The sequence below is a fragment of the Pleurodeles waltl genome, chromosome 5 (assembly GCF_031143425.1).
Source record: "Pleurodeles waltl isolate 20211129_DDA chromosome 5, aPleWal1.hap1.20221129, whole genome shotgun sequence".
In the NCBI taxonomy this organism is placed as follows: domain Eukaryota; kingdom Metazoa; phylum Chordata; class Amphibia; order Caudata; family Salamandridae; genus Pleurodeles; species Pleurodeles waltl.
The window spans coordinates 1251582427-1251600514 of record NC_090444.1 but is presented as its reverse complement, the minus strand read 5'-3'; the positions used below and the strand labels follow the sequence as shown (position 1 = coordinate 1251600514).

At 43.9% G+C, this 18088-nt stretch overlaps 1 protein-coding gene across 1 annotated transcript in view; it reads left to right on the top strand.

Annotated features, from left to right (window-relative positions):
* The first annotated feature begins 2401 nt into the window (after positions 1 to 2401).
* Positions 2402 to 18088, top strand: part of GABRR2 (gamma-aminobutyric acid type A receptor subunit rho2) — a 504265-nt gene continuing 488578 nt past the window's right edge. Inside the window, exon 1 of the mRNA XM_069235487.1 lies at positions 2402 to 2688. Coding sequence (XP_069091588.1) covers positions 2567 to 2688 — 122 coding nt within the window. The 5' untranslated portion in view covers positions 2402 to 2566. The remainder of the gene's footprint in view (positions 2689 to 18088) is intronic.

Sequence of the window (18088 nt, the reverse complement as noted above, 5' to 3'; positions counted from 1 at the left end):
TCCCGGCCCACTTGCCTCATGACAGCAAGAGCAGCCAGGTCGCCTCCAGGAATGGGCTGGTTTCAGAACGGACCAGTCGCCTGGTTCCTCAAGTCAATTCAGGCAGGCCTCAGGGCAAAGTATGTTTCCCTTGATAGTGCAGAAATCCTGTCACTACCAGGGGGGCCACAGCTGAGTCAGGCCCGGGGATGACACCGGCTGTCGGGTGAGATCACCCACCGCCTCGAGTGGAGCACAATGAGGCAGGACTTAGGCAGGCCCCTGGAGGTGTAGCATGGCCCCAAGGGGTGCTTCAGGGAACCCACATGCGCTGGCCCCGCAACTCACCTGCCAGACCCTCATGCAATGGAGTGGCCGTTAGTCCTCCACCAAGCGGCCACATTGTGGCATCAGACAACCTCACCTTGTTGTCTCCCTCGGTCCCTGGCTCCTCTGCTGGGTGCCCCAGCATTCACAGTCAACTCCAGGGCCCCAACACAAGATCCGCAGTGCCACCTCTGCCCCAGCAGCAAAGGATACTTCACCCAGGGATGGCCTAAGTCCACCAGGGCCATGTGCCGGAAATGAAAGAAGGCCCGGCCCCTTGGCTCCCCAGGGGATGGGGATGTGGCCTATCCACAAGACTCAAGCAGAGACCGGTTGGTTGTTGGTCCTCTCCTAGGTGGTCACATCCAGGAAGCAGGCGACCCTGCCTCTTCTCGCAGATCCAGCCTCCGTACACAGCCGCCAGACCGCAACCGCACCCATGGCAACAAACTGGCCCCTGCAGCATCGTCTTCATCCCAATCCTGGTGGCCCTGGCCCCAACAAGATCCTTGTGAGTCCCTGAAGAGTGCCTCCTCCGGCAAGGATTTTGATGGATGAGAAAAAGGGGTCAGGAATAGCCTGAAGCTGCGACCAACAGCTTGGTCGCCTTGGCCACACCCCCAGTGAGCACTGTTTGAAAGGTGTCCCGACCCAGTTCATCAGGTACAGGGATCGGGAACACGAGCTATTAATAAAGCTTAGCATCTCCTGACTGGCAAATGGCGGCAATCTTGTGAGTTTTGCCTCTGGGCAGGAACTGTGTATTGTGGATGAGTTGCAGCTGAGAGGTGGTGTGGCAGGAAGGTAGCCATAATATGGGTGGAAACTTGTATGCTTGTGGAACTTCTGTAGGAAGAGCTGACGCTCACTACATAAGGACTATGACATGGAATACCTGATCTCTGAGTACGTAACCGGGGCAGAATCCCTCACACCTTTTTTTGTAGTCTAATACAAAAGTTCAGATTCATTTTTTTAGGCACTGGGAGACTAACTGTTTTGCCCAGTATCACAATATGTTGAGAAGACATTGGGATTCAAGCCACGTTCCCCAGCATCAAAGTCAGAAGCTCTGACTCTAACACCACAACCTCCCATGTATCACCATTATGGTCAGACTAGAAAAAAATAAAAGTGGTCCCCATTAGCGAAAATGATAGTTAAAAAACTGCCCCACATGTATAAATTATGCCGGTTTTGAATGTGTAAAGACACACTGTTGGCTTATTTTGCAAGATTTGGGAGAATGCATTAATTTGTGTTTTCTGCAGGCAATGTTTGTGGTAATATCAGGAAAATCAACAGTAAAAACTGCTCCACCAGAGCATAAATCAGGCCCACACACTGACCTGTCAGACCAGCCCATCAGGCATTGTCTAGTAGCCCTGGAGGTCAGTCAGACTCTGATGCAAGAGGGGCCTGTGACACATCCTTTGCAGTTTATGTGCCAGCTTCCCATGCTGAGCTGGCCTTTGCTTAGGCAGTACCCTAGGCAGAAAGACATCTGGTCCCTTGGCTGCTGCTGGTGAATAAAATGACGCAATAGGGGGGCTCGTTTGTGCTTCTAGGATAGTCCCTATCAGATATCAATCATAGCAGTAACTAGCCTCTGAACACAAACATGTCCCCACCTCCTCTAAGTCACCCAAGTCACTTACTGATGAGCTCCATCACGCTGTAGCAAAGTTGTTTGTTTGGAGGATGGGGATGCTGGTGTGGTGGCAGGGGAAACTGGAGGGCGAAGAAGGGCTGATGAAGGGTTAAATAATAAACAAAAGCAGTCTGTACAGTGTCACTGGAGACAAGTACCCACCTGAAGATTAGCGGCCTAGGCCCTAACCCAGATCGCCCATACCGAAAGCCGAGCACCTTGCAGTCCATTGAGAGGCTCGGCGGGTGCACCCTCGGCCACCGCTGGCAGGGCTCGGGTTGGTATCGGGGGCTCTGACAGGCTGAGATTAGAGGTCGCGATGCTGCTGGTGCCTGAGCGCGCAAGGGACACGAAGGATTATATAACGGGCTTTAGACAGGACCCGGCTGCCGCTGGACACAGTACCGCACAGCGCCCCGCCCCGTGCTCAGTCATGCGTGGGTTGTGAGACGGTGCGGGCAAAAGAGAAGGTTTCACCAGATCACTGACACCGCGCACGAGTCGCGCAAGGAGCCTCGCTGGTCCCAGGGAAGACCCCGTTTTATAGTCCGCCACAGGCAACCACTGTCCACATAACACGCCTTCCCATTCCGGGGTTTATCAGGAATAATGCCGCCGCTATACAGGTTACTCCTCGTGACCCTATGCCTGGCTTCGCTCGCGGAGAGCCGGAAGCACCGGCGCAGGCGCTGGACTGCGGGGCGGCTGGAGGCGCAAAGGCAGCAGCCCAGGTAAGAGGCCCCTCCCCCGCGCACCTGCGTGTAGAGCATCGCCCAATCATCAGAGGAGCTGGAGCGGCAAACAGAAATAATGTGCGCACCTTGGGTGGGCGACTTTCACTCTTTTTACTATCATATTGTCTTAATGCTTAGTGTCTAATTGCGCAGTAGCATTTACACTTAATGCTATTAAGCACAACCGTAAAAGAAGACGTTTTCTGAATGTAGCCGGGTTAGCTCCGTCTAATTTAATCAAAAGTAATGTTAGAATGTAAAAAATATTTTTACATTTTTTGGGGGGGCAACCGCACGAGTTTTGCGAGTTCAGGGTGCCCCGAACTAGGTTTACAAGACTGTAGTAAATGTGTCCACTTGATTCATATACGTGACTTTTGAGTTCAGTTAGCCTGTGCTCTTCAGTCAGTTGGGCGCCCTAGAGGTAAGGGGACCTTAGGCGATGTCACCACAGCATCGAGCTGACACCCGCCTGGTTGTCCCTGCTCCCCACCACAGGCTTGCGAAATCAAGTGGGAGGGGTAGACGTAGTAGGTTTAGAATGCGGGGTAAAAAAGGTGAATTAGAAGTTGTCGAGGCGTAGGGCTTAATTTGTGACCATGCTTTGAGGTGGCGGCACCAGCAGTTATTGCGGGGCACTGGACTTATTTTCCTTCATTAAGCTTTGACTCAGGGCAGGCAAAAAACGAGGAAGAAAAGAAAGATGGGAAAAGGGGGAAAACATGAAAAGAACTCGGAAGAGTGTGATAAAGTGTCAGGCTGTGTTGAGTGTGGAAGGAGGAGACATGAGAGGGATTCAAAACTATGTAGCCTTGGCAGTACTCGTGCAGGCTTCCAAGCAACACTTTGAACCCATGTGTTACTTATAGATTTTTAACAAATTACGCACTGTGGGAGGGCCAAGCGAAGATGGTGGAAGACAACGTGAGACGGATACAATGGCTAGATAAAACAATAGCTTTTAACTTATGTGGAATAAAGCTTTCTGTATGAAGGGGGATTTCAAAACAACTTTGAACACCATGAAGGAAATGCCCGGTTCTGCACAAAAACAATCCTGCATACAACGCAGGCACCCTTGCACCATGCTACAAGGGTGCCTGCGTTGGAGCTAGGCTGCCAAAAGTGCCCCAGCAGATGGGGAAAGGTCAGGAATGTACCATAAAGGATACATAGAGCACATTTCTGCCCCTTTCCCTGCGCTGAAGAACAGCACAGCAAGGTGACGCTGCGCTGTCCTGTGCCACAAAGCCCATAAATTTGGGCCTAAGTGTCTTTCCAACATGTGAAAGGAAAAGGAGCACTCCCGTATGTAGTGTAGGTGCAGCACTATGGGTATTTTCTACAGACAAAATCATTTTCCATGTTGACAAACACAAAATTTGGTCAAAGCCAATTTTCTCATCCTTTTCTAATGTAGAATTGTGTATTTAGAATACATTCTGCTTGAGTTTGTATTTAGACTAAATTCTGCATGAGTACAATTTAAACATGTGAGTACGCTTTGGATTCCACGGCTGCCTTACCTTTGCAGAGTACTCCTGGGATTTTATATATCAAATAAAAGCCAGAAATTCACTGTAAATTAAGTACTAATCCCTTGAGACTACATTCAGACCTGGGAGACATGGGCTTTCTGAAGTGGGTCCAAAGTTACTGAACTTGGAACCTCAAAACTTGGGTTCTGTTCCCAACTTGACCATAATTTGGATCCTGTGAAAATTGTTATATAAGCATGCTGTGACCCAGCTGTGCAAACTTGAACATTTTGAGGTGTTCTGTTAGGGCCTTTGAATGCAGTCAGTTCTCCCTATTCTCCCAACATCATGTTGCCACCTTCATAGATTTTCAGTACAAGTTAACAGGCAATTAAAAGAGAGGGGGCCTAGACCTCTCTTTAACATTTTACTTGATGGCAATCACTTAATATTCTTTGTCATTTTTTATTTGATAGTTAATTGTCTAGGTTTTTCCATAATAACTGTGTGTTTACTCAGGGAAATTAACTTTGCATCAGAACTTTTTAATTAAACTTTCTGTTAAATGAGGACTAGCAGGTGCCAACAAATAGGGCAGATCACTACAGGAGAGCCAACTCTCAGCTGAGAGTGTTCTCATTCTCCATTAGCTAGCTACCCTCATGCCCATCCCAATGCCCATCCACCTGTCCTCCAAAACTCTACAGGCTGATGCATGGCCTCAGTGACATCTCATAATGTGAAGTGCATTAAGCTCACTGGAGAAACGCAGATTAGCGGATCAGCATGACACGCGTCCAAGCCTCTCATCAGTTAAATATTTTGTGATACACGTTATAGCTTTCAATTGAAATCCTAAAATTAATTTGTATTGCTCTAAGAAATTATAATTCTAGAGAAAAATCTTTCTGCCTTTGCAGTTGGCAAGAAGAAGAAAATGATAAATACAGCTTAAAACATTGATGTTTCAACCTTTCTTAGTAAAGCCATAGATAGTGCTGCAAATGCCTGCCTGTTGGGAATTGGATTACTGGGTGAGGAGTGAAGCCCTAATCAAGCAGCAACCAGAATTTTTGTCAAGGCGAAACCCAAGTAAACCCCCAACCTAATCTGTGCTTAAACCTCTGGGAGCTCGGCATGAAAGCAGTCAGGCTTAGTTTATACGCAATGTATAAAGTATTTTCCGCACCACTTCAAACAGTAATAAAGTGAAAACAAGAAAAATTCTACACTAGTGTAGAAAAATAGACTGAATTGTAATATATTATTTGTAACCAAAATAACAAAAATCGAATTAGTAGAACCAGAGATATGCAATTAATTTTTTTTAAATGAAAACAGTGAAGCACAGAGCGTTAACTGTAGTTATCTGGTCACGGGGGACAAGGACAAAGTCACAAGTTCAGGCCGACTGCAATGGAGTGCAGGCCAGATACAAGGCCTAGGTTAGGCCAGCTGAACAAAATAACTTAAATCCAGGTTGCGTAGCATTGTGAGGTTCTGCATCAAGGATGCATTGCACAGTGGCCTCTGTGAGCCCCTGCGTTTCAGGTGCATCAGGCAGCGGTGTTACTGAGGAGCTGTGGGGTTCTGATGCGAGGTCTTGCGTTGAGGATGCATTGGGCAGTGGCGGTTCTGAGGATCTGCAGGGTCCTGTGTTGGGGATGAGTCACACTGCGGTGAATCTGATGCAAGGCTGAGAGGTATTGTTTCACGCTGGGTCTATGCTGCTCACAGAACCACAGCTGTGGGTGGCAGAGCACCTTCAGAGCCACTTCCAGTGGTCGAGGATTGGTGTGGCACCACTTGGGTGGTAGGTCCTGTGTTAAGGATGCATCGGGCAGTGGCAGCTCTGAGGAGCTGCAGGGTCCTACGTTGGGGATGAGTCACACTGTAGTGGTTCTGATGAGAGGCTGAGAGACAATGCCTTGCACTGCATCAGTTCTGCTTGCATGACTAAAGCTGGGGTTAACACAGCACCCTGAAGCCCAACTTCCAAGGGTCCAGCATTGGGGTGGCACCACTTGGAGGAGTAGAACCTCCAGCAGATAGGGTCCAGGTGCTGGGTTTAAGGTGGTTAGAGCTTTTTCTCTCCTTGAGGCTGTGAACAGGAGGCCTGCCAACTAGCCCTTGGATTCACTCTAGAGATATTAGGTTCAAGATGCAGGTCCAGTCCTTTTACACAGGCGTCAGGGTAGCAGTGCAGCAGAGTAGCAGTCCTTCTTGCAGAGCAGCACAGCAGTTCTTCTGAGTCTTCCATAGGTTCTGAAATGCATAAAATAGTTGAATAGGAGGGTCCAGAATTACACCTTTGAAGCAGGAGAAGATTCTGAGGTTTTCCACCTCTATTGATGCTTGGAATTTCCTGCCTCCCTGCCCTCGCCCCAGTGTGTCTGGGGTTTCAAAATACTAGTGTCAGACCCTTTCTGAGAGTGCTCAGGTACAGCTTTTGTGATGTGCAAGAGTTGTAGGTGACAGATCCTCCCCCTAATCAAATCAGACATGGTCCATCCTGCTAACACTTGTCTCCCTTTCTCTCACTGTCTGGGAGCAATGCACAAAGACCACCTGCCAGCTTCACCTAGTCATGTGACTCAAGATACAGATTGCAGACACCAGATGACTAGGACAAGAAAATGTCAACCTTCTAAAAGTGGCATTTTTGGAATTGTGACTTAAAATCCGACTTTTCTATTAAAGAGGGTTTTAATATACAATGTCATAGACACCAAACTCAATATTTCAATCTGCTCCCATTTTATGTTATTACTTATTACATGTAATAAAGTAACTCACTGTTACTCTATGGGAGAGGGAGGTCTCACAGTAGTGAAACAAATGTAAGAGTTTTTCACTGCTAGAACATATAAAACTAAAAAGTACATGTTCAACTTTTTAAATACACTGCACCCTGTCCTCTGGCTGTGTAGGACCTAAGCTACCCTAGGGGTGGCTTATATGTATTCAAAAGATAATTTTATGTAATAGTACTGTTTGTTGTATTGTTGATTTCTTGGAGCACAAGTTATGTTATTCCTAAAAAGAAAAGGTTAAGCATAATGACTGAATAGGGATATACCCCTCGCACAGGCCCACTTGGACTTTAAGATTGTTACATTTAGAAATATGTGATAAATAATTATGTGATGTGTCTCTTAGGACATAGACATGGGACTTTTGAATATATTATTTTATGTTTTATTTGGTAAAACTTGAAGTTTTAAGCCCTATTAGAGACCATAGGAGACTAATGTAAATATTCATTGAGCTGCCAGCAATAACAGGATGTTAGGAATAGTTATTATGTTGCATATTATTTGGGGAAGTCACTATTATAATACGTAGAAGAGTAGGAACCACAAGGGATTATTATACACAATTATGAAATAACCAGGCATAATAGCATTTCATGCATGAGTATTGCAAATAATGATGGATTGGCCATGTACAATAGTGTTTCTTGTATGCTTAATTACGTGGTACATTACTTTATGCCCTCAATAGTCCAACATGGCCGCCACGTTTATTGTGTTTTATATGGTGCTGCGAGTCCTTAAACTATATAAATTTAGAATGTAGGTTCACGTGATATTTATTGGTGTTGTGTAGCACTTCCCTCCATCCGTGAACAAGGCTTAGTGCGGAAACGCGTCGCAGGGGCTGGAGTTTTTGAATAAACTACATTGAATGATCCGTGAGTGCGCGTGTTCATCTATTTGCAGGTGGTTTTCAAAGATTTGGACTTGGTTTTGGGCAGCCGCACCCATTCACACGCCGCACTCCAGCTGAGGTGGATTGGTTTTGCAGAGTTTGTTAGTTTGATGTGAGCTATATATATAGGTCAATTGCAACTATTAGTGTCTATAACAGTTCATTGAATGAAAGTTTTGAGCTGGAGCCATGGGATCCTCATGGCAAAGATAGGGCTGCCTCGGTGGATATTGTGGAAGTCAGTGGCGGTAACGTAGAGAAGAATCTCTCCCTCAATAGCAATTATTTTAACATTGAGAATTTCTTACACGTCCTTCTGCAGTTGCATCCATCTCTTTACCTCATCCAATTAACAGGATTAGTTCAATAGACTTCTAGTGTGCCTCCCCTAATACTACTAGCACCGCTAGACAACATCTTAACCTTTGCTACAAGAGCTCTATAGTCCCCTAGCACACAGCCATCTCATCCTTTCATCACCAGACTGACTTGCACAATGCAAAAATAGCCCTCTATACGTTGTTGATGTTTGTGTTTAAAGCTGCTCATGGCTTTGTTCATGTCCACCTGTCTATTGCTATAATGTGCTCTAACTCTTCCCTTAAACTAAGATCAGCCAACCTGCATTTTCTAGTGCTCTCAAACCCATGTGTGCTACATCTAGATTCTAGTGCTTCTGCCACCCAGCTCCTCTCCACTTGAGCTAGCTTACTTCAGTCACGAGGATCAGCCCCTTAATTTAGGAGTTTAAAGCAGCCCTAACACATTTCCTACTGACAGTGGAAGTAAAGGTTGATTTCTGTCTCATAAAAGTTTAGTTTTAGTTTTTGTATTAGTTTAACATCAATATGTATGTATGCCTTGGCTGTTTATGCTCACAAAATTGTCTCTATTTGGTATTTGTTAACCTCTCATCCACCTAAAATGCTATGCACTGCTACTGTTCTTTTGCAAATCAATGTTCTCTGAAACGTTATGGATCCTAAATAAAATAAATACATAAATAATTATGTTTGTCTGGTATCTATACCAGAATTGACCTTGAAAATACTGTTCCAGTTTGCTTAAAAGACATGCATGTTCACACTCTGTCATAAACAGATTTACCATGAACTGGGGCCTCCATTGACACCATGATGTTTCCACATAGTTGCCAAAAAATTAACTGAGAGTCCAGTGATAGACTCCCTGTGGGTGTGAGTGGATCTCTCTGCATCTTGATAATGTGTACACTACTGTAATAAACAACGGGTCCTACAGTTATATAGAAATCTTTGTTTAGCATGATTCACAGTCTCGCCAATGCTAATTAAATCAAACAATTTACAACAGTCGTATTCACTTGTCTGGCCCTTTTCTAGTTTTGAAGATACATTTACATCACTTAGTTTCTTTGATATAATCAAAATAATCTGTTGCCCAGCCTCACTTGCCTGATTTTTATAGAATCTTATTTGCATTACACAAGGGGACTTTGATATTTCAATCTAACGTTTCTTTAGCTGCACTCGTGTGTGCAGTCCCTCTTTTGGCTTAGATGCTACGGTCTACTTTGAGAATTAATAAAAAGGCATGACGACTAAGTGCATTCCCATTAAGTGGCATGATAGTAACACATACTCTAAGAGATTAGAAATGGCAGAAGTGCACTGTGAAAGGCCCTTTACACATGTTGTTATTAGTAATGTCTTTGCCTGTTCTTATGAAAATCCAAAGGCTCTTGTTATATTCATAACACCCCTAGAAATCCCTCCAAATTGCTGTCATCTTATTTTTACGTGACCTTGCCCTACACATATTATTTAATTTGGGGAGGCATTTTTTAACTTATTTCAAGATACGGGTGCGCAGAATTGTTATTTCCAAGTTTACAGGCTTATTTTGATGTGAACTTGCTAACTGCAACCTCTTTATATTTGGTATTCATTTAGTTTGTCAGTGATTTCTCCTTTATGTGCGTTATAGCAAACCCACTTATTCTGTTCCATTTGGAAACAATTAGTGAATCTACTATGTTTTAGCTGCTGCGGCTCTATGTTGATGTTGGCATCAGGTGACCTGAATAAAGAGCAAATCTCAGGTTTGTAAACAACTACAAATTTGAGTTTCTTTTCCAGTCGAGGTACGTATCTCCTCTCTGCATCCTGCATAATTTGGGGAACATTTTGGATCTGCTTCCAAATATTTATGAACATATTATCTAAATCTGAGTTGCGCAGCTTATTTTGGTGTTGCAGTCTGTTAGCATTTGGGAGACTAGTTTTTTTTTAAAGAACATTTTTCTTAATCCTTCATTGCACAAATTCCACTTCCCTTGTTCCTTGTAAATTTTTAGCGGCCCTTGAGGACCACATATTTAAACAACTGTTTATTTAGCTTTGTAAATGAATCTAGGAGCATTGCTAAAATAAGAACTGAGCATAATAGCATTTGCAGTAAGAAACATTCAAGCATAAGCACACCCGTTAACAACATTAGCAATCAACATGTGTGATGTAACATGGGGTACCAGTAATTATTCTTTTCATATAATGCATTATATGAGTATTTTAAATTCAAAACACAATTGCCTCCAACAAGCATATGTGAGTTGGTGCCTGAAGTGGGCCATTTTCACAGTGATGTGGTCCGATTTGTGCAATAGAACAAAATCCCATCCCTTTGATCCTCCCCAATGTGTTAACAATTCCGGTATGGTACGGCAACCTGGTATTTGCATCTCCCACCCCACCACAGCCTTTACCACTGTCTAACCGTTGCGGTTCAACAAATTAATTTGTAATGATGATGTGGCCAAAGCAGGCATAGCATCTTTATTTATCTTTTTATTTTCCAATGTAATTGAGTTGAGGCAGATATTCCTTGTGGGGCACTGTTAGGTTGAGACCCCCAAATGTTCATATCTATTTGCACTAGGTTCCCGATAAGTAAACACGTTGGGGTAATCCCAGAGGAACTGTAAGAAAGAGACTGCTGAATTCCACCCACAATTAGAGTTGGCGGCACTCCTATGTGAGTTAAGCTTATTATGTAACACTGCAGGGTCATGCAGATTATTTGCAGAATATTAAATTGGGTTAGTTGAAACTAACAATGCCAAATGCTGTCTTTATGTGGAAACATGCTTTGCTGCGCTTTCTATCTGTGATGTCTGGAAAACAATCTGATACCCATCTGTGTTTTACCAGTAATGCCATAATCCCAATTTGTCACCTAAGTGCAATGAAATACCTCTGGCCAAAACTGCATGACTAATCAGAGCTGCCAGGGTATAGGATGCAATAGGTATTTTAGAAAATGTGACCCTAGAGGCCTGGAGCAATGTTCCATATTATAAAAATTGAGCCCTGGATATCGAGAACGTGTTTTGGACCACCTGCAAGGTAATATAATTATTGTTCACAAAAAGTTTGCCAAGGCTAATTTTATTTCTCTTACAGATGTATGGAATCCACGGAATCCCAAAAGCGAAGGTGAAAGGCTAAAAGTTGTAAGATGATCTTTAATGTTGCTAGTTGCCACAAAGTCAAAACCCTAAAGGTTTATTCAAATGTAAGAATCATTACAGAAGGCAAAAAGTATTTAGCCAGTCATATTCAAACCAGCATCAGTAATGCATGAAAGTAAAGCCAATTGTGAGAGATCATAAGGGAAGTAACCACAACCAAAATATTGTTCAGAAAAGAGCCAACTTAAATCTACTCAGTTTGTAAGTCAGGGGGGAGTCTAAATATAAATCAGCAAGAGTACGAACGTGAACTCTGGCTCTGAAGGGAATGTCAAAAGGTCTATGTACAAATCAGCAGATAGTCTAAAATGGAGACTGCCTTTGAGAAAGTAAGCAGAAAGTCTGACAAATCCCAGAAAGGGCACAATTTATAGGTTTCAGACAGTGAAAATACACATAATCAGTGTGGCAAGATATGTGCTCATAGGGCAGGAATGAGGGTGCCCTGACCATCAGCCCTTGAAAATGTTTCTTTGTACATCTCCTGATCACACCTTCCTTCTCAAAGAACACGCTGATACATTTTATATGCACCTTCTACAGTACCATATTTAGTTTTATTTTCTGAAAGAGGAAAACCATCAGCTAGAAACATGACTGTGAAAGATCATTTATGGACAATAAACACAACACTTTTTCGTCAGTAGCTTTAAAATGAATGTCAACGTGAAGCCTAGTTATGCTAACCTAAATAAACGTTATTTCTAACTATTATAAACACTGTCTCACAGCAGCTAATTTTCAACAAAAATGACAACCATTTAACAAGTGGAACAGAGATAAAAAAAAGCTCTTTCAATCTAAGACCTTGATGTGAGCCTTCCAGTCTCATTCCGTGAAAACCAATCCTTGGGAACCAGGCAGGGGCGCAAGTTATATTTACCTTAGGGCACGAGTTATAATTACTTGAGATAACTCTAACAGGTGCATTTCTATGGTTTTGTATGTTTAAAATGTGAGCCTAAATATAACATGCCTGTAACCTTTGTTTTTTCATTGAAATTGCCCTACAGCTTGCACTCTCGCCATGCACTGCTAATTACCCAACATATAACAGCACTCATGACATCTTTGATAACATCATTGGTAATATCATTGTAATATTTGCGGTATACAATATAATAAAATATGTGCCAGGCCCTGCGCTAACCTCCAGCCGAGCAACGCCAAAGGCTGGATGTCTGTGGGGGTTAGATGCAGGGCCTGGCCCCAGGCCAGGCCCGGTAGCCAACTCCCATCAGCCATGCGTGGTGCATGGTTGGGTGTCTACAGGGGGTTGAGTGCAGGACCTGGCAGCTGACCAGAACCTGCAGCCAAACCCCGCTGCACATGGCATAAAGTCATGCGCATAGCCATGGAGGGCGGTTGGACCTCTGCACTCAAGACAGTTCGACCGCCACATTACGACTCTGGCAGTCGGACCACCGTCCCCACCAGGAGCATGATTCCTGATGGGCTGACGTACTTGGAGTCATGTTCAGCCAAAGCAGCGCTGAGTAAAGCGCCACCGCCCTGATCACAAGTACAATTTCCCCCAGAAAAGGCTGGCGGAAACCCAGTGCTGGAGACCAGCACTGGATTTCTTGCTAACACATACTTCACAATGAGAATTAACGAACAGTTTTGTCAGAGATTGTGTAGTTTCTACTGTTAAAGTTGGATGTTAAATGGGCGTCATTGGGCAGACAAATCTATGGAACCCAGTGATGACTATGGTCCCTCCAAATTCTAAGGGATGAGGGCTGGGTGGAGCATCATACTCAGGGACGCAAATACTTCTTCAAGTGACACCTGGTATTTTTATGGGCTCAATTTCACTGGGGCCATATTTCTCGAAACCCTTATTATGTATAAAGAACAGGGAGTGACTGGGCAGCTTGGGTTCTCCTGTGACTGACTTGTGAGGCCTTATTGATGCATTCAGAGTGGGGCTGAAAGAAGGTACCAGGTAATTAAAGGGATATGAATCACTGAGCAATGGCAATGTGCTAGAAGGTTATGGTAATTAGTGGGATGAACAAAAGGATCTGCATTTGCGTATTTGGTAAGACAATATTTAAAGACTTCCATGATATGGTAGATACACGTGCTAAGATGCAGACTAAGGGGGTCATTCCGACCCTGGCGGTCCATGACCGCCAGGGCCGGGGACCGCGGAAGCACCGCCAACAGGCTAGCGGTGCTTCCTGGGCCATTCTATCGCCGCGGGTCAGAAAAGGGGAACCGGCGGTTTCCCGCCGGTTTTCCCCTGGCCCAGGGAATCCTCCATGGCGGCACTGCTTGCAGCGCCGCCATGGGGATTCCGACCCCCTTCCCGCCATCCCGTTCCTGGCGGTTTTTACCGCCAGGAACAGGATGGCGGAAACGGGTGTCGTGGGGCCCCTGGGGGCCCCTGCACTGCCCATGCCACTGGCATGGGCAGTGCAGGGGCCCCCTAACAGGGCCCCATAATGATTTTCAATGTCTGCTTTGCAGACACTGAAAATCGCGACGGGTGCCACTGCACCCGTCGCACCCCAGCAACTCCGCCGGCTCCATTCGGAGCCTGCTTCATCGTTACTGGGTCTTTTCCCGCTGGGCCGGCGGGCGGCCTTTTGGCGGTCGCCCGCCGGCCGAGCGGGAAAGCCAGAATGGCCGCCGCGGTGTTTTGACCGCGGTGCGGTCATTCGGCGGTTCCCGCAAGGCGGGCGGCGACCGCCTAAGCCTCTTATTCTGAGTGGTCACAAATATTGCACCTGGCAATAAGAGTACCAAAGGGATCAGTAATTCAGATGTGGGGTAATACCTTAGTGTCCTGAACTGTACCCTGATAAACTGAGAACTACAGTTTGAATTGATGTTTTGGTACCCAATTCATGTGGTAATTCCAAATTTCCCACGTCACATTTCATCGGATTTTTGCTGGTAAAATGTCTCTAGGAGGCACTAGGAGTGATGTTGTACTACATTACTTGCACTACTGATTTAGCAGAAACCTCCTGTAAATTTCTGACATGAAGTGGAAGACAAAACACTATACTCTATTTTTTAATCTCAACTAGCCATGTAGGACTGTGATTTGCCTAGACAAGAAGCACCCATGTGCAACAGATGAGCTGTAGTCCAGAAGTGGTATATGTTCAGAATGTTGAGAGACTGCTGAAGAGTGTGGGGGCAAAATAAATGTTCTTCATAGAGACATTACATTTTACAGACAATACAGATGATGATATCTGGGGCTTAAACAAGAACCTGGGTGGGTAAGGTGTTCTGGTGAAGTCAGGATTGTTCTGTTTACATTGAGAGCTCCATAGGAGCTAGGCAGCATTAGTGCTTTGGATTTGAAATGTGCTGCGGGGTGGTGAAAATGTAGTATGCAGCCCTTCAATTTAAGAAGGCAGCAGGCCAGGTTACCAACAAGATTACACATTTTTGTGAATATACTCCTGAACTCAATGAATAGGACAAAGTAAAAGGTTGGTTCGTCAGGTGAGGACAATCCAAAGAACCTTGCCTGAATGGCTAGGTTAGAAATCCTACTTTTCAGTAATGACTGCAGAAGTTAAATGGAACCGTAGCCTGAAATTTTGCAACAGATAGAGTAACTAATTTTGGCTTCACAAATCCTTTATGAATTTCTTGTATGTGAAATAACAATCACAAGAAAGTTCTGTACTTAGCATAGCTAGTGCTGGGACACAGAAGACAGATCATAGTTTCCAAAATTCAAGTGAAACAATGCATAAAAAAGAAAAAATCTGTGAGGAGGAGAAAGCAACTACATCTCAAGACCATGGAGAACCACCAGCCTATGAACACCAGGTAAATAGGCAGTCATGCACAATACTGGTGAAACACAAGTATTCCACTGTCCCGGAATGTATTATTGCCTAAACACATCACCTGAATTATAGGCTTCTAAGGGTGACATGGTTCATATCGGTCACGCTGTAAAAACTGATAATAAGCACGTTAAAATGCCAGAGTCAGTGAAACTTCACTTGACATGACAATGAAAGAAATAAACAATAAATAACCTCAAATGAACAGGCCCTTGTGAAAAAGGGTGCAGTGAGTATGATCTAACTGTACCGGCATTTAAGGAAAAGCTGAATGAAAATCACTGTACATGGCCTTTGAAGAAGAGAACCATGAACAACACTTCTCTAAAAGAAAGCCAGTCACAAATGCTTTATTAGAGTGTCACATTGAAAAAAAATCATTAAAAACACAAATTAATTGGATAACTATTTTTCATAAGTCAGACCCTTGCAAATTGGCCACCTGTATAACAAATAATTGTTTCAGTTGCACTGGTTTCCCTCCTCAACCAAGTGTAATATTACCGACAGCCTCAGTGACTGCCAGTAACTTTAATATTTGAGCCCCTAGGTGTAGTGCATTAAGAAACACATTATTTATGTTTTTTGTGTCTTCATGGATGCAATTCATTGAATAAGAAGCTGCATGGGGCTTTTAAGAAAAATTGCATCTTAGTAAGGCAGCATTTTCATCCAATTTAAATTATGTTTAGTAAGATTATTTGAAAATCAAAATAACTCAGACAAATCACTGGATTTGTTTATCCTCGTGGAGAATAACATAACCTTGAGCATAACACCCACGCATGCATTTCTTTCAAATCTCTGTATGTTTAGATTGGTGCAAGAGTTAGCTTTAGCTGTCTCTCCAGATTTCAAAAGTAGCAATAATCATACTTCCATGCAGGGGCAGCCGCCTTAAGCCATTGCTTGCTTGACCTGTCATACACATTTTAGATCAGCCCACAAGCAATATAAATAGTGTGACACAATGGGTCAGTCCCCACCAGCCATTCCTTTGTGGGAAGTGCCAATCACATTGTGTAACAACCTACATGGCACATTCCTTTGGTGTTTAAAGTCAGGCATTGTGAGCAATTGCATGTTGCCTGGTTGCATTTCATTGGGAAGGGGGAGCACTGAGAGAAAAAGAAGAGATCCCTTTTTTACACTGTTGACAAGGGATCGCAGTACGGAGAGGAACAACCATTTGTAATCAGCAACTCCTACTAAGGTGCTTAAACACAAGCAATTTTGGAAAGGCTTGTCCCAAGAAACGCATCACGCCAGGCTTCACACCAAAATAAAAATATACATATATCCAGTCTTAAGACTGCCAGCCTTGTAATGAGGCCCTTAGTGCTAAGTCAGACCCCTTGCTGGGCTCTGGCTCGCCAGACCCTATTAATTTGCCTGCACATCCACCTCTATTTGCAACTTGGGCTAAATATATGGGGCCGCCAGGCACTTGATAAAATTATATGTAAAAGGTGAGGATAGAAACATTGCACAGAGGAACAGAAGTGAATGCAGTCAAAATACATTTAAAATAAGTGAACCAGGGCAGGGACTCTATGCTGTTATGTACTGTGTGACTGTTGTCATAGGTTCTCAGGGACAACTACCTGGCCTAGGCGGGATAGGCAGGGGTTTAGCTGCAAGATGGTGTCATAGGTGTGATTCCCCCCAAATGCATTCATGTCTTGGTCTTTGGGTCCCGAGTCAAGTCTGCTATTTCTGTATCGGTTTTTCTCAACATCCTCATTTCACCAAGAGCATTTAATGTGTTCATTTTCTGGAGCGGAAACTCAAATGTATATAGTGACTGGTTTACATAAAAATAGTAAATATGCACCCATAGAAGTACTCCTTGAGTGGGTGCCAATGTACTAATTTTTGAAATTAACAAACAGCAGTAGTAGGCTTGGAAAGTTTTGCCAGTCTCAGGTTTCCAGGCATACCACTGGCAATCAAACACCCAAAATGTGATCGAGAAATGCTTGCAAATAGTCTAACCAGTGACAGTTCGCAGTGTAGCATTCCAGCCCTTTGTTTTTGCTCACTGCACCACTCTGGAGAGAGACCCAGCTAATGCAAGTCAGTATTGACCCTGTTCCTCATGAAAACAGTTAATCCTAAACCTTGGTCATCTCACCCCTCCACCTTCAGCCCCCTGCCCTATTGCTGCCCTCTTATACTTACTAACATTTGACCAAAAATAAGCAGGATGTGGAAAGTTTCGGCAACATGAATTAAGTTACTGATAGCATCTCCTCAAATTGCATCTCATGAAATCTGAGCTGATAATAGTGCCCATCCACCTTGCAGTGTGCAAGATTGCAAGGTGGATGGGCACTATTTTAGTCTGTTCTGATAGTTCAGTAGTGTGCTTTTACTGTGTGTGGGATGGGGCCCGCATGAAAATTTAATTTATTGTAGTCTGGAAGCCATCATCACTGAAAATAAGAGTGAAAGAGTTCCAGGTCTCACAGATTCATAAATCTGTTCACAAGCAACTTCACACTTGGCCTTTTCTCATATTTCCTTAACTTGGTAATTTGCTTGCTATACCTCAGTTCCACATTTTTGACTTTAAGTTGCATAATTGTTGTTTTGTTTTCATGATTGCTTACATCATGCCTTTCCTTTTTGAACTGTGTTAATTTCAGGTCATATTATGTAATGAGCAAAGGTACAAAAAATGACTACTGATCAGAAATGTGCATGTTGTAAAAATCAATAATAGCATTAGGAAAAAATGCACATGATTCATGCACAAGTTTGTGGCAGCCAAAAGCTGTTCAAGAGCCCATCATTCATCAGTTATCTATTATCAAAGTATTCTTCCCCCCAGTTCAGTACCTGTTCAGTGCCAAGCGTGAAGCTAGCGGCTAGCACAG